Source organism: Vicugna pacos, chromosome 7, assembly GCF_048564905.1.
Source record: "Vicugna pacos chromosome 7, VicPac4, whole genome shotgun sequence".
Classification (NCBI taxonomy): domain Eukaryota; kingdom Metazoa; phylum Chordata; class Mammalia; order Artiodactyla; family Camelidae; genus Vicugna; species Vicugna pacos.
The window spans coordinates 16,824,074-16,838,197 of record NC_132993.1 but is presented as its reverse complement, the minus strand read 5'-3'; the positions used below and the strand labels follow the sequence as shown (position 1 = coordinate 16,838,197).

Below are 14,124 nucleotides of genomic sequence, written 5' to 3'. Positions count from 1 at the left end.
AGGCAGAAGGGGTGCCTGGACCCAGGACATATTTCTGCTGCATGAAAACCACTCTTTGCCAATATCTTTATGTGGGTAATAATGCCTATTCATTAGATAGTTATGAACATCAAATTTAATGGGAAAGCCTCTGTTAAAGTTTTTAGCATAGTGTCTGGTACAGAGCAGGCTCTCAAAAAATTATAGATGTAATCCATAATGGCTACAGTAATGGTGGAAGAAGGTGAGAATGTGATGGAGGTTGTACATGGTTGTCCCTGCTCCCAAGGTGAGATAAGAAGGTGAGTAAATCGTAGCTGTTCAGCCTGTAAAGAGATGTGTGCAGATCACAGCTAGATTGCAAGGATTGTGGAAGACATGAAGGGAGCCCAGACCCGTGTTTGGGTGGAGAGGTGACGTATGGGCAGATAGGTGGCAGCTTTTCCTAGTGATGGGTTACAGGTGAGAGCAGAATCTCTGGGGGAGAGGCAGGAGTCTGGATTAAGGCAATGGGAATGGAAAGGAAGCTAGATAAGTGTGTCTGTAAAATATTTAAGATGAGACAGTCCCTAATTGACCATTAGAAGTCTAGGTTGACCGCCAGGTCTCTGGCATGATCTGGGGAGATATTCAGGCCATTAACCACCGTGGGAAACAGGGATCGGTGGAGCTGTGCTTTGAGCTGAATGTATGAATCATTTGACTCTGTAAATCAAAAGAGGACTCAGAATGGGAGGCCTGGGAATCACCAGCATTGGGGTCTGTGAGACCATCCAGGAAGAGAAGAGAGAAGCGAAGAGGAGAGCCAGGAAAAAACCCTGGAGCTGCAGGCATTTCAGGGGCAGGCAGATGAAGAGGATTCAGGGAAGGAAACTGGAAAGGACTCGTGAGAGAAAAAGGAGAAGAAAGCTGCGTGGTAGGGGAGCCAAGGCAAGAAAGCCTAGAGAACATGGACATGGGTCATGCAGCCAAGAGGTTGAGTGGGAAAAGGCCCAAAAGTTCCCCTTAGCTTTACCTCTGGGAGGATCACTGGAGACCTTGGCCTCTGTGGGGCTTGTGATGTGGTGAAGGCAGCAGCAGCCTAGCTGAACGGAGTTGAAGAGTGAACAGGAGGGGAACAAGGGGAAAGAGTGAAAAAGCAACCCTGCAGGAATCCGGTTAGTACGGAGGTGGAGCTCTTTGGGACAGAAGAGGGTCACGTGCTTGTGTAACTGGAAAAGTGACAGGTAGGAGAATGACCATGGAGAGTCATGAGTTGAAACCTCAGGCAAAAGAGGGCAACTCTGATGGTCCCTGCACACGGTCCCCGGGGACACAGGGAGGGGGAGCCTGAGTGCAGAGAAGGAGCCGTCCTCCTCTGAGACCCCAGCAGGAAGCCTCAGGACGGATGTGGGATGTCCAGGGGGCTCATGTCTGGTGGTTTCTACTGTGCCTGGGAAGCTGGAGAGAAGGGCTGGGAGGTCCTCTGCTGAGAGTGAGTGAGGACAGAGAAGCGGAGGCGCCAGGCGGCTTGAGGAGATGCCTGGGACCTGACCAGCCAGGTGGGGAGGTGAAAGGCCGCCGAGGGAGAAGGGAGCCGGTGAGAGCATGAATAGCACCGAGGCCCCAGAATGCACATGGGAATGCAGACTCGGTAGCTCAGGGGAGGAGTCAGCTCACTCACTCATTCAGCACATGTCGGAGCTCCCCCCATGTACTGAGTGCTGTTATCCCCCCTCCCACCTTACACTTTAGCTATTTTGAACTCTGTAGTCTCCCCAGTGGTCCACACTCATCTGTTCCTGTGGGATTTTGTACATGTGGCCCGCTGTGCCTGCAGTACCCTTCTTGGCCCTCTTCTGCCCTTTCCTCCCCTTTGCCAGAATAACACAACTTTGGGTCTCATTTGCTCTTTCCCCAAGGAAGCCTTTGCTAACCTTCTACTGCCACCTAGAGCCAGCGTAACGTGGGGGCCCTGCTTCTAGGCCAAGCACCCCGCTTACCTCTGTTGTGATATATCAAGCTCCTGAAATGGCTTGTGTCCTTGTCTGGCATGTGCTTGGCATGCTAGAAAAGTTTTTATCCCAGATTTTTATCTCAGCACAGTAGGCGAGTGTGAAGTTAATTGAGGTCTGGGTGTGTATTGGGCAGTTGCGATCAGAGGCCAAGGAGTCAGAGACTTGAGGATAGAGAGACATTGAAATTGTCTGTGGGAAGTATATAGTCAGGAGGGGCCAGACAGACTTTGAGAAATGGAAGAATGAACAGACTGAAGATTTTGTTGTGGTCAAAGACCAAGTTCAGTAGATGCTGAAGAGGTTGAAGGGTGGGCAGCTGTGGGACCCGAGAGTAATGGAAGACTGCGGTCTGAGGTGTCTAGGGTGGAGCAGTTAAGCATGAAGACTAGGTCCAGGGAATGCCCAGGGGAAGGAATGGCTGAAGTTGGTTGATGATCAATTTTAAGTTGTCTAGAGTTGAGAGATTAATGCGTGTATGTGTGTTTGTGTGTGCGCGGGCACGTGCTTGGAGTGGTAGGGGTGTTGAGTGGCCCTCCTTAGGGGTTCTGAAGCCACCCAAGATATAGACAGGGCTGGTAAAGGTCTGAAAATGACCAGAGACCAGAAGGGAGAGGGATGACACTGACAAATGACAGGAGCCTCAGAGGAGGTGTGAAGGGGTTGCCAGGGGGAGTCTTGCCTTAGGGATCTGGGAAAATGCTGACAGGGTGGCCAGTCTCCATACCATTGCCCATGTTGGAGAGCAGACATCCACCTGCTGTGAGTAAGGGATTCCAGGAAATGGAGGGGGTGGGCCAGGTGGACATTTTTGGAGAGAAGTTAACACTCTCTCACCTCTATTCCTTCTTAGGTCTTCTATAAAAAATTGCAACTTTGTTTAGAAAAGTAAATCTATTTCCCCCATTTTGTGAACAGGTTGGTTGGTGTGGATGAATGAAACATTAAGATGTGAAATTTTCAAATTCATCAATTTGTGATAACTGCCATTTATTGGGAACACTTGCTGTGTTCTAGACATCATGCTAAGAACTTTATGTTCACAATTATTTTTTTATCCTCTCTAAAACACTAAGAAAAAGTAGTACCATATCCTATTTAGAGATGAAGCTCAGAGAAACCTTTATAAAATTTATATAAAGTTATCTGTCCAAAATGGTAGCTCTGGGGTTCCAACCAAGCCTGCCCAGCTGTGCAGTATCTCCCTGTGAGTGGTACTTGCTTCTCTGGGATAGTGGAAATTTGGGAGGAAAGAAACTTTACAATAGCACAAGCCCATGTACTTATGTCCTCAGTACCAGCAGCCTGAGCAGCACTGGAAGCTCCTGAATTAACATAGAAGAACTGAAAGGGTACTTTGCCATCACAGTCCATGTATTGGTTAGTTTTGTTAGTGTGGCTGATGTGACTACTGTGTTTTGTGTCCTCGTACTGATGTTAGTGTTAATGTGTTGGTCATTATGGAGTTGAAGGCAGCACAAACAGAGCAGCACTAACCCATCTGCTATCTTTTCTACCTGTCATTTTTTGGGAAAGGGCATGTTGGGCCATCACTGGTCCATGGTGTCTATAGATTAAGGGCCAACCTCCTCCTAGAAATGGTTTTTACCCTTTTAATAAATCTTATAAATTGTGTGAATTCAGCAAAATCAACCAAAAGGAATTGAACTGAGGACCTGTTTTCTCCAGCAAGAATATCAGATTTAGGGAAGTAATTGCCTTAGTCTGATGTCACCATCCTTTGGGGTGTGGGCAGGCAGTCAAGTGTAGTGGTTAGAACTGCCCTGGGGTCAGACAGATAAGGGTTTGTGTTGGGGCTCTGTCTCATCCTACCTATGCGGTTTCAGCCAAGTTAACTTCAGTGTCATTGAGCCTTGGTTTCTTCATTTGTAAAACAGAGCTAAGAGGACCTACCTCAGGACTGTCAAAAGGAATGAGTTGACCCACTGAGAGCTCTTAGCCGAGTTCTTAGAGCAGAGAAGCATTCACTCATCAGAGCCATCACCACTGATAACTGACGCTTCTTCCACTGCTACCGTGAATACGAATTCCCTTTGAATACTAGTGCAGGCAACCACTTGCAAGTTCAGAGGCAATACACTGATTTGATAGCTATTTCTCAATCGTATGTAATATGTGTGAGTCTTCAACACAGAATTTTCTGGGAGGCTGGTAAATTCTGAAGGGCTTAGCTTCCAGATACATGATATAATAAATAAATGCTAGATATGATGAGGTGGGTTATTTCTTTAAAGTCTAATGGAAGTCCTTTCTTTGTCCATCTCTCTGGTTTTTTGTTTTTTGTGTGTGTGGTTTTTTTTCCCCTCCTCAGGAGGAATTTGATGGGGTCCTGAGAGAGGAGGTTGTGGCTGAGAAACTCTACCAGCTGGGGCGCTCGGGCTCCGGGACTGAGCAGGTCTACCTCAGTCTAACGTTATCAGTGAGTATGACAAGATCACCGTGGCTACATCTTGACACTGGTTGGACCATATCCACTTTCTCTGGTACTCATAGCTTTTTTGGTGGCCCCAGATCTCAGAGCCTTGCATTTGATGGAGAATGGCTAAAAGAATTATTTCTCTTTGACATCAAAGAGCCCTGGCCAATCCCGTAATCAACCCCCTCAAGTTCGTTTGTTTTCATTCCCTTCACAGTCTATTTCTTTCATCTTAAGTAGTCTATTTTATAGTAATCAGTGCTTTCCTTCCAGGAGGTTGAATTTGATTCTGTAAAACCAATCAAAAATTCCTTAAGAATTTTCTCTCTGATCAGTGCCAGGACTGAAATTTTGTATCTGAATCCAAGGGAATAAAGTCTTTGGGTATTGACTTTCCCCACTAAGTACATCAAGAAATAAGTAGCTTTTGAGCTATAGCACACTTTCTAAAAGATACCCATTATGAAAGAAAAAAATGTATTGTTATTCATCAATTTTCAAGATTTCAATACTAGACCAGAATCTTGGCTCTAATTTTATCATAAGAGAAGCTGTTAGAGCAGAGTATTCAAAGTATTTCAGCTTCTTTCCTTCTTTTGTTTCTCTGTAGTCCTAGAAAAACAATTTAACTCTTTTTGCCTCCTTATATTGTAAAGCATTAAATATTCCTTGGAGGTTGACAGAGTAAATGCAGATACATAGGTTAAAAAAACACACTGAAATTTTGCTATAGCACCTGAATTTGGCTCAAAGCATATGTAATTCACAGCAAGGCTGTTTTGCCTTGGACTTGAACTGTACACTGTCCAAGAGATGTTAAGCTCTTCTCACCCATGCCGGTTCCATGACGTGTCCTTTGAGACCAGCATACAAAGACTCTAATCTTTTGCTATTATCACCTTATAATCTTTTACAGATGACTCAGCCAGTCAGGCATTAACATACAGGGAGCACCGTGTGTGCCCTGCACTGTGTTAGGCATTGGAATGATAGATAATTCCAGCACCCAGTACATCCCCATGCAAGTCCCTTTCAGTCAATACTCTACTTATATACGTAGTGGTATGCCTTAAATTGATCTCCCAAAAGAGCACAGTCCTTTAAATCTGATTTCAGCTAGATGGTCCGAAGCTTAACCTATTTTCCCACTGACCTCCTTACATTTAAGATATTACGTGTTGAATTACTTTGCCCTAATAACCTGTTTTACTGAATACACTTTCCTAGGGTTGGCTAGTTTGGTGATTTTTTTTCCTCTTTATATCTTACTTACCTTACCTTTTTTTTTTTTTTAACTTTTGCTTATTACTTGTGTACATAGTTTCTCCCACCGAAGTCATGTTTCTTAAGGGCAGATATAGCTCTAATCCATCACTGTACGTACTTCTCATCTTACCAAGCATAATGCCTTGTACATAGTAGGTCTTCGGTAGTTTTCTTACTGTTCCAGCAGCCTTCATTAAACATTCTTATATAAGAAATGTTTGAGACATTGCTTATGATAACACTTCATTGATTGGTCTTTTCTGACTCTTGGCACCACAACATAAGCCAGTGACATGAGTCTTTGTTCCAAGGGACCAAATTCCCCTCCCACCCCTCTAGGAGTTCACCAGAAGCAAGATTTCATGGAAAGGATCCTGGACAAGGGCTCAGGAGACCTGGGGCTCCTTCTCCATCACTAACTTGCTAAGTGATTTTAGGCAATTTATGTACCTCTCTGGCCCTCACCTGCCCCGTCTCTAAATTGGGGATAATCTGCCCTGCACAGCTTTGTTTGATCAGATGAGATTATTGTGAGAGAGCTTTGAAAAGGAACCCTGGGAAAGCATAGGAGATATTGTTTCTAATGATCTCCCTGATTAGGTGTGAACTCTTTCAACCTTTCATTTGAATTCTAGGCATTTGCTTTTTCTTTTCTTCTACTAGATAAAGGCTTGGACTTTATTGCTTTTATGTGTGTGTGTGTTTTTAAAAAAGTGTAAAACTCTGCTCTAAAGGTCTTCATGAACACTGCTTTAATTTGCCTTTTCATGTCGTATTTGTTCTCCCCAACAACACTAATTTTCCGAGCTATTATTTCCTTCAGAAGAATGCATTTTCTGTTGGGGTTTGTAGTCTATTTTGAGAGCATATTAGTAATAGGCTTCAGGTTTTGTTCTCTTCTATTATACTTTCGAAGGAAATTCCAGATTTCATCCTATCAACTTTTACTTCCAGATGTTTCGAGAAGTCTGAATACTAATCTGTTAAAGCAACATTAAAGTCCTTTACCTTTTGTTTTCTTAGGGTCTCGATTTAATTGATATTAGCATCCTCTGTGGATACGTTCACCTACACAAGTTGGATCTTTCAGTAAATAAAATTGAAGGTATGTAATTATCATCCTAGTAAATTGATGGATCGCTGAACTGTTTGAAAATTTAAGCTTTGCAGAATGCAATGTACTTTAATACTACCAAACTAGACATAAGTGCTATTGTGGATCAGTTTACATATTGATCCTCTGTTTTCCATGACGATGAGTAAAGAAAAAGGCAGAGGTCAGCAGACATGCGGCATTACGCTGTGGTTGAGACGTACTCAGTGACATTGAAGACTATCAGATGGAATGTTTGCTTTGCTCTTTCCTTTTAAGAGATGGATCATTACTTCTTTAATGCTTTCTGAATATTGGATGACTCCCTTTTCTTTCCCCCGATTAGTTTATTCAATGTAGTTGAATTAGTCCTCTCCCCACCCCCTTAATGGATTCTTTTCTTTATTTTGTATTTGCATCTACATCTTAATCCTGGCTAGCTGCTTCTCTTCTTATTTGAGCACCAGGGATTCCAAATTTATTTTTTCCCCCTCTCTTTGTTGTCTCTATATAGCTAGTTGATTCTTTCAAGTCTCAGTCTGCCACTTGTAATTCTGTATAAGGTGTCTAATATGATACCTTGCTTACATTTAATGAAATTAGTCACGTTTTCTTCAAACTTGATCCTTGTTTCTAATTTTCTGATCTTATTTGAAATTTCCGACCTGCTTCTTCCTTCACAGATAATCTTTCTACGCGCTTCTTTAGCTTTTTTAATGACGATTAAGTGTTGCTGCTGGTCTTCTTTGATTCATTTTCTGATTTCTTCCTCTCATCTGACTGCAATAATTAAAATTCACTCTTTCTTTTCAATGGCTAAGAAACATGCAGGCAGATTTTAATTCTTCAAATGCTACTGATTTTCAGAGGTTTTTAATTTTTTTTCTGGGTTCATAAAACTTTTTTAATGGAAAATTACAAACTTGCACAAGTAGAGTGGTTTGTAATGAATATTCAGGTTCAACAGTTATCAGCCTGTGGCCTGTCTTGCTTGACCCATCCTTCCCTGCCCACCTTCCTATGGTTATTTTAAAGCAAATCCCGGATATCATATCATCAGAAAGACCTCTTAGCGTTACTGGCAGGAGCTCTCCCCACACTCCACACCTGCAAGGCTGGTTTCATTTACTGGGTGAGGGATTGCAGAGTGCGAGAGACTTCGACGATCTTCAGTGCTCTTGAGCAAGCAGTCCCCAGTAGCAAATGAAGCTTTCCTCATCAGATGTCTCCTTCAGTGTTTTATGGCTCCTTTTATTAACTCATCAAGTGTTTGAGAACCTCCTGCGTGTAAGGTACAGTATTTTTTTTTCCCCAAGAGAACAGCTTTATTGATGACCTGATACAGACTAGATTTCAGCTTGCACCAGAATTACCTGGAGGGGGCCAGTTAAAACGTGGTTGCCTGTGCCCCACCCTCAGGCTTTCTGACTCAGTAGATCTGGGGTGAGGCTTGAGAATTTGCATTTCTAACTAGTTCCCTGTGAAACCTAGGCTGCTGGTCCAGGATCACAGTTTGAGAACCACGGATGTAGATGTGAGGAGCTCCTGCCATCTGGTGGACACGGAGGTCACTACACTGAGTAAGGAGAGTGAGAAGCCCAGCAACCCAGGCAGTGGGCTTTTCCTATCACAGTGATTGGAGACGTACTTGCCATGCAAGCGTAGCTGCTGCTTCTGTTTCAAGACAGAGCTCCATGGGACAGCACTTAACCTGCCCCCTGGGAGATCAGCTCCAAGGGGGTGTGAGGGCCCGTGGAGTTAAGAGGGTAGAGACCACTGGCGATAGACGTCCAGCTGAGCTCGGATGGACAAATAGGCAAAACCTGTAAAGCAGTTATAGTTTCCCCTTAAGTTTCCTCTCACAGGCAGCCTTTCTGGATTTGCTCCTGTCACTGTCTCAATGTATGGTCCCTCCTAGAACAATTTCATAAAATTAACAGGCTAAAGGAGGGTATGGTTTAGACCAGAGAAATGCAGTAGAAATTGGTGGGGATCTTCTGGCTTCAGCGACCTTGAGAAGGAAGGATGTTGGGGGAATGGGGCGGGGGCCCCTCACATTGCCGGCTCCAGCTGCTCAGCCCTGCTTCCTTCCCCCCATCGGGGTGTGTCTTCGTCACCTGGTAAGAGGGAGAAGCACTTTGCTTGGCCTCAGGTGTGGAGGCTCCGTTCTCCTGCCAGAGGCCATCTTCTGAGGGGCTGCGATTCAGCGATTCTGGAATGACAAGACAGGTGGAAAAGCAAGTTACTGATAGCGATGGGCTGTAAATCCTCATCATGTGATTCTTCCTGAGACTTTCCCTAATTCCCCTGCTGCCCCGAAGTCCGTCTGCTGTAAAGGGGCAGAGAAAGGCAGGTGGCACAGTGCTTCACCGTTTTTATGTTTTATATGCAATTTCATGAACTTTTATTAGCACAGTAGTCCTTTCCTTAGTATTTCTAGGTTCAGAATATTGGCTTTGGGATAAAATGCAAAACACGGACATGCTTTTGAACCAGTCCAGAGTCAAAGTAAAATAATAACAATAATTTAAATCACTTCAAATAATGAATGAGTTTTAAGATTAAGTCCATCTAAAGCAAAATTTAATTGATAACAAAGAATTAATTGTGGCATTTTCAGCCTTTCCGAAAAGACCTAATTCAGTGATTTAGGGGCTAATTATCCAGAGGATTATCGAAGGTTTTAGTTTCTCCAAGGATGGCAGGCACTCTTTGAAGCATTGACTGTGTGCAGCTCGTGAGAGAGTGAGCTGGGACACCGAGGAGGCCTGAGTCATTTCTTGCTTGGCTGTGCTTGCAACTGGCATAATTTAAAAAGTGTTCTGATGTAATGTATGCTGTTTTTAATGACTTTGTCTAATTTGTATTTTGTTGGCTTGCCTTATTCTGTATTCATTCCCCACCCCCAGATTTGTCTTGTGTGAGCTGTATGCCTTATCTTCTCGAACTTAATGCTTCTCAAAATAAGCTGACTTCATTCTTCAATTTCAAGCCACCCCAAAATCTCAAGGTAAACTTTATTAATACACTAGTTACATATGTTAACTGGTTTGCAAAGTGTACTAACCAGCAAAACAGCACTGAAAGAGAATTCAGAGAGAATAAGGCGTAGGAGTAAATAGTGTGTGTCTGAAATGAAATAAAAAAGAAGGATTTGTATATCATTTATGTTAGGAAAGGGAGACCTATCAAATATCATCTTTTTAGGAAGCTTTGCTGAAACCTAGTGTTGAAACCAAAGAACTAACTTCCTTCCTTTCTCTTAATTTAAGTACTAATTATTGTGTGTATATTTTTATTATAGCAGAACAATTTTATACCTGAAAAATCTGTTGAAAATTTCCGGGGTTTCAAATTTTGCCTTCCTTATTGATCCAGCGTTTACTTTTGTTTAGAAAAACCATGATTTCAGCTCTTCACTCTTGCTTCTCAGCCCTTGCTTTCGCATTTCGGAGGCAGAATTAAGCTCTGTTGATGGCGTGGTGGACGGAGTCACTTGCTCTTCTGTAGAGCGCTGTGTCTCACGCTGTAATGTGCATGTCGACCACATGGCGTTCTTGTGAAAGGAGATTCTGCCCCAGTAGGTCTGGGGTGGGCCTGAGACTCTGCTTTCTAACGACCTTCCAGGTGAGCCATGGCTGCTGGTCTGTGGACCACACTCAAGCAGAGAGGTCATAGATTAACAGTACCCAGTATTTTCTGCATGTTGGCATCATCTGGGGAGTTTTGAAAGCTACTTTTGCCTGGATCCCACTGCCAGAGATTCTGATTCAAGTGGTCCAAGGTAAGGCCTAGGTGTGGGAATTTTTTTTAAAGACCCCACCTCCTCCCACCCCAGGTGACTCTTAATGTGCTGACAAATTTGGGAACTGTTGCCACAAGCCTGAGATTAGAGTTCTTCAACTGGACTCAAATATTTCATTAAAAAGTTATTTTAAGGAAGGGACTTCAATGATTGCCTTTTATTATCTATTAGTTTCATTTGACTTACAAACCAGATTAACTTAAATCCAAAGTCTTCTGCCGGGACTTGCACAAATATGAGTCTGTTTGAAAGCTAGAATCTGACCTCCTCCGTACTGCCAGTAAGACGCCTTTCTTAATTTCTCTTCTGTTGTTTCACATCACTCCATTTTTATCAGGAGAGCATTTTCCCCCTTTGAAGTTACAGTAATTGCTGGGGTGGTGTTCCTTTATCCAGATAAGCCATACAAGATACCTAACTGTAGTCAGTGTGGGGCCCTGTGGCCTCCAGGTCAGCAGCAATTGTACGTGCAGAGCTGTCTTGATTCTCCCCCTTTGCCTCCCCTTCCGCCTTGCCCTGAGTCCCAGGGATGCCAGTCATGGCAACAGCGTGACCCCTTCCTTGGGAAATCTTCCCTGGAGTTTCTTTCATTCACAGTCTTACCTCACTCCCTCCCAAAAAGGCTGCACAAATGAACAAAACCAAATCAGATACCCCATCTTTTCTTCTTAGAGCAGTTTTAGGTTCACAGCAAAATTAAGGGGGAGGTACAGAGATTTCCTGTATAGCCCGTGCCCAGACGTGTGCCCAGCCTCCCCATCATCAACATCCCCCACCAGAGCGGTACCTCTGTTACACTCACACCCGCACAGACACATCATCATCTCCCAAAGTCCACCGTTTACCTTAGGATTCATTCTTGGTGTTGTATATGCTGTGGGTTTGGACAAATGTATGACATGTATCTCAATGCTTAAGGTTCCTAGAGAATTAAGAGCAAATACATTGGTAACCTTAGGAAAATGCTTGCAAAGTGCCAGACTGTCCCTGATGAGATATTTCAACCTTATATGAACCCTAAGTGAACCTGGGAGGGGAATAACTGAGACCTTCCTGTGTTTTCAATTGAGTATCATTTTAATCCTCCCAAAAGAACTGTGAGGCAGCTGGAATGAACCCATTTTACAGATGAGTTTGCAGGAGCACAGAAAGGTTAAATAACTTAATCTTTGCTGGCAGGTAGCAAGGCTGAGATTGAACCCCATGTCTGAGACCCAAAACCCGTTTTTCCAGTAAGTCAGGCTTGCGTCCAGTGTCCCACCCTGTTGGGAAGCTCTGCTTCTGTTTGTCTCTGTGCCTTGTGCCACCAACCAGAAAAAGCATACATTTGCCAAAGAGCAGGAGCTTGGACTTGCTCCCCGTTCTGTGTTTCCTAGAATGATTTTGCTCTTAGTAGGTGAAGAAGGTTCATTTGACGGACGAGCACTTGTTACAAGCTCTGGGTTCCAATGGAACTCCCAGTGCGAGTCAGAGCAAAATCATAACCCTTTCAAGGTCTCAACAAACCCAGCATCACAGATGCATGTGGGGCACAGTGCACACAGCCCTGGCAGGGGAGTAGCTAGACGGGTATCATGAGCAGATGCAAGCTGTGGCACAAGAATGAAAGGTGTCGATGAAAAACTGTCAGTTATAAGTAAGCCTCAATAATTATAAGTTTATTTCTAATCCATCATTATTGTATAGGAAAAAAAGCAAATATTAAACTTTATTCCATCATGCCACACTGACTTTTTAATTCATTCCCTGGATGCATCTTACGTGGTTGCAATTTGTATATGCATGAAATTTTGTGTTCTGGTTGTTTTTTTACTATTATTCTGTTCGCACATTTCTGTTTGTTCACATGGTTCGTGTACTTGCATTTTACTGACCGTGCAGTCCTGTTGCTGTATTGTAATCAGCCAGTTTTCTACTCTTGCCACTTGAGTTGTTTTTAAAAAAAATTTTTTTTAGTATTCAGTATTTGAAGTATTTAGTGTTTAATACATTAATAAAATAATCTTAGTGCATTTTGGGGGGTGGAATTACTGTATTAAAAGGCACAAGAAGAATAGTACTTATATAATTGCTTGGTAGTTTTCCAGAAAATGATTACACTATGCTCAGCAAGTTATCAGTTCATTGGATTTTTTTCTTAGTTTTTTTTGTTACTTTTTTGCCAGTAGGTGGATAATTAAACAAAGTTATTTAATGTTCTTTTTCTTTAGTCTCATATTTTTGAGTAGGAACCAGTGATGCTTTCCGAAAATACACACTTTCCTGAAATAGTCAATTTTGAGAAACGGTGCTGAGTGGAAGAGGAATGGCCTGAGGGATGAATAAGAAAGACTTTTCAGGCATTTAGGGGGTGACATGGGAGAGTAAATTGAGATAGAAATAGAGAAGGCAAAGGAAACAGAAGAGAGATATGCATGGAAACTGAGTGAGTACAGGCTGCTGGGCATTAGAGGAAAAAGACATGGTGGGAAGTAAGGGTAAAATTGAGGTAAATTTTGAAGAAAGATCAAGAAAGTTTAAAATAAATGCTGAAAATAGGGAGAGTGACTGCAGATATGGGAAGCATTTCAGTTGTGGGGATGTCTGCGCCCACCGCGGGGAAGGGATCCCCTTAGTACCCTTCAGAGTGCACAGACAAGGGTCCCAGCTAGGGAATGATGAAACGTGGGTGAGTATGTTAGCCTATGTGTAACTTCAACAATGAATTCTAAACCCTCATCAGAAAATACATTCTTCTTGTGCCAGTATTTGTGTGGTTAAGATGGATGAGAAGTGAAGTATTACAGACTGCTCTCTTTCTCTCATCAGAAGGTGGATTTTTCCTGCAACCAAATTTCTGCAATGTGTGATCTGTCAGCATACCAGGCTCTCACGAAACTAATTCTGGACAGTATCCTTTGAATGAGTAAAGGGGATATTTTGGTTAATAGACCCATTAATACGTGTCTACCACATGGCATGGAACAGTACCAGATAAGCAATTTCCTAGAGAAGTGTGACTCATTTAAATGATTAAGAACTGATATTCACAAAATGAGGAAAGATATTTTATTGACCATGGAGTAAGACTGTATGTCAAAGCTTGACAAGAACATCTTATGCCTGAAAAGCTAAGACAGTGGTTCTTCTGATACACGCAGGCTTATTTTTAATTCTAGAACCAGATAAGAGATTCTTACCCGACTCCTTTTGCTGAATTTACTTAAACTGGTACTCTATTTTGTATAAATTCAGTATCTGAAAATCCAAATACAGCCAAAATTAGTGATTATTTATTTTACAGAAGAATTCATATTAAGCTCCCTTTAAATAGCAAGTTTCTCTAGGGTATTTCTAATGATGCTTTCATTAAAAAAAAAAAAAAGTGAAACCAACAACTTTTGATTCGCAACCAACCTGAGGAGCAAACCTGTTGCATGAGCCAAGCTCCCGTGCAAACACAGCACCTGCTTTAAAGGGGGCACCTCCAGCTCCTGGAGCCTAAGGGGTTGATTGGGGATGTCTGAGTTTAATGAGCTCGAGTTTCTTCTTTACACCAGAGACTGATGTT

General features: G+C 42.8%; 1 protein-coding gene across 2 annotated transcripts in view; it reads left to right on the top strand.

Annotated features, from left to right (window-relative positions):
* Positions 1 to 14,124, top strand: part of LRGUK (leucine rich repeats and guanylate kinase domain containing) — a 100,755-nt gene that overhangs the window by 2,683 nt on the left and 83,948 nt on the right. For both annotated transcript variants that reach the window (XM_072964441.1, XM_072964439.1), the window contains exons 2-5: positions 4,306 to 4,413; positions 6,700 to 6,781; positions 9,679 to 9,779; positions 13,383 to 13,464. In XM_072964441.1, coding sequence (XP_072820542.1) covers positions 4,306 to 4,413; positions 6,700 to 6,781; positions 9,679 to 9,779; positions 13,383 to 13,464 — 373 coding nt within the window. The remainder of the gene's footprint in view (positions 1 to 4,305; positions 4,414 to 6,699; positions 6,782 to 9,678; positions 9,780 to 13,382; positions 13,465 to 14,124) is intronic.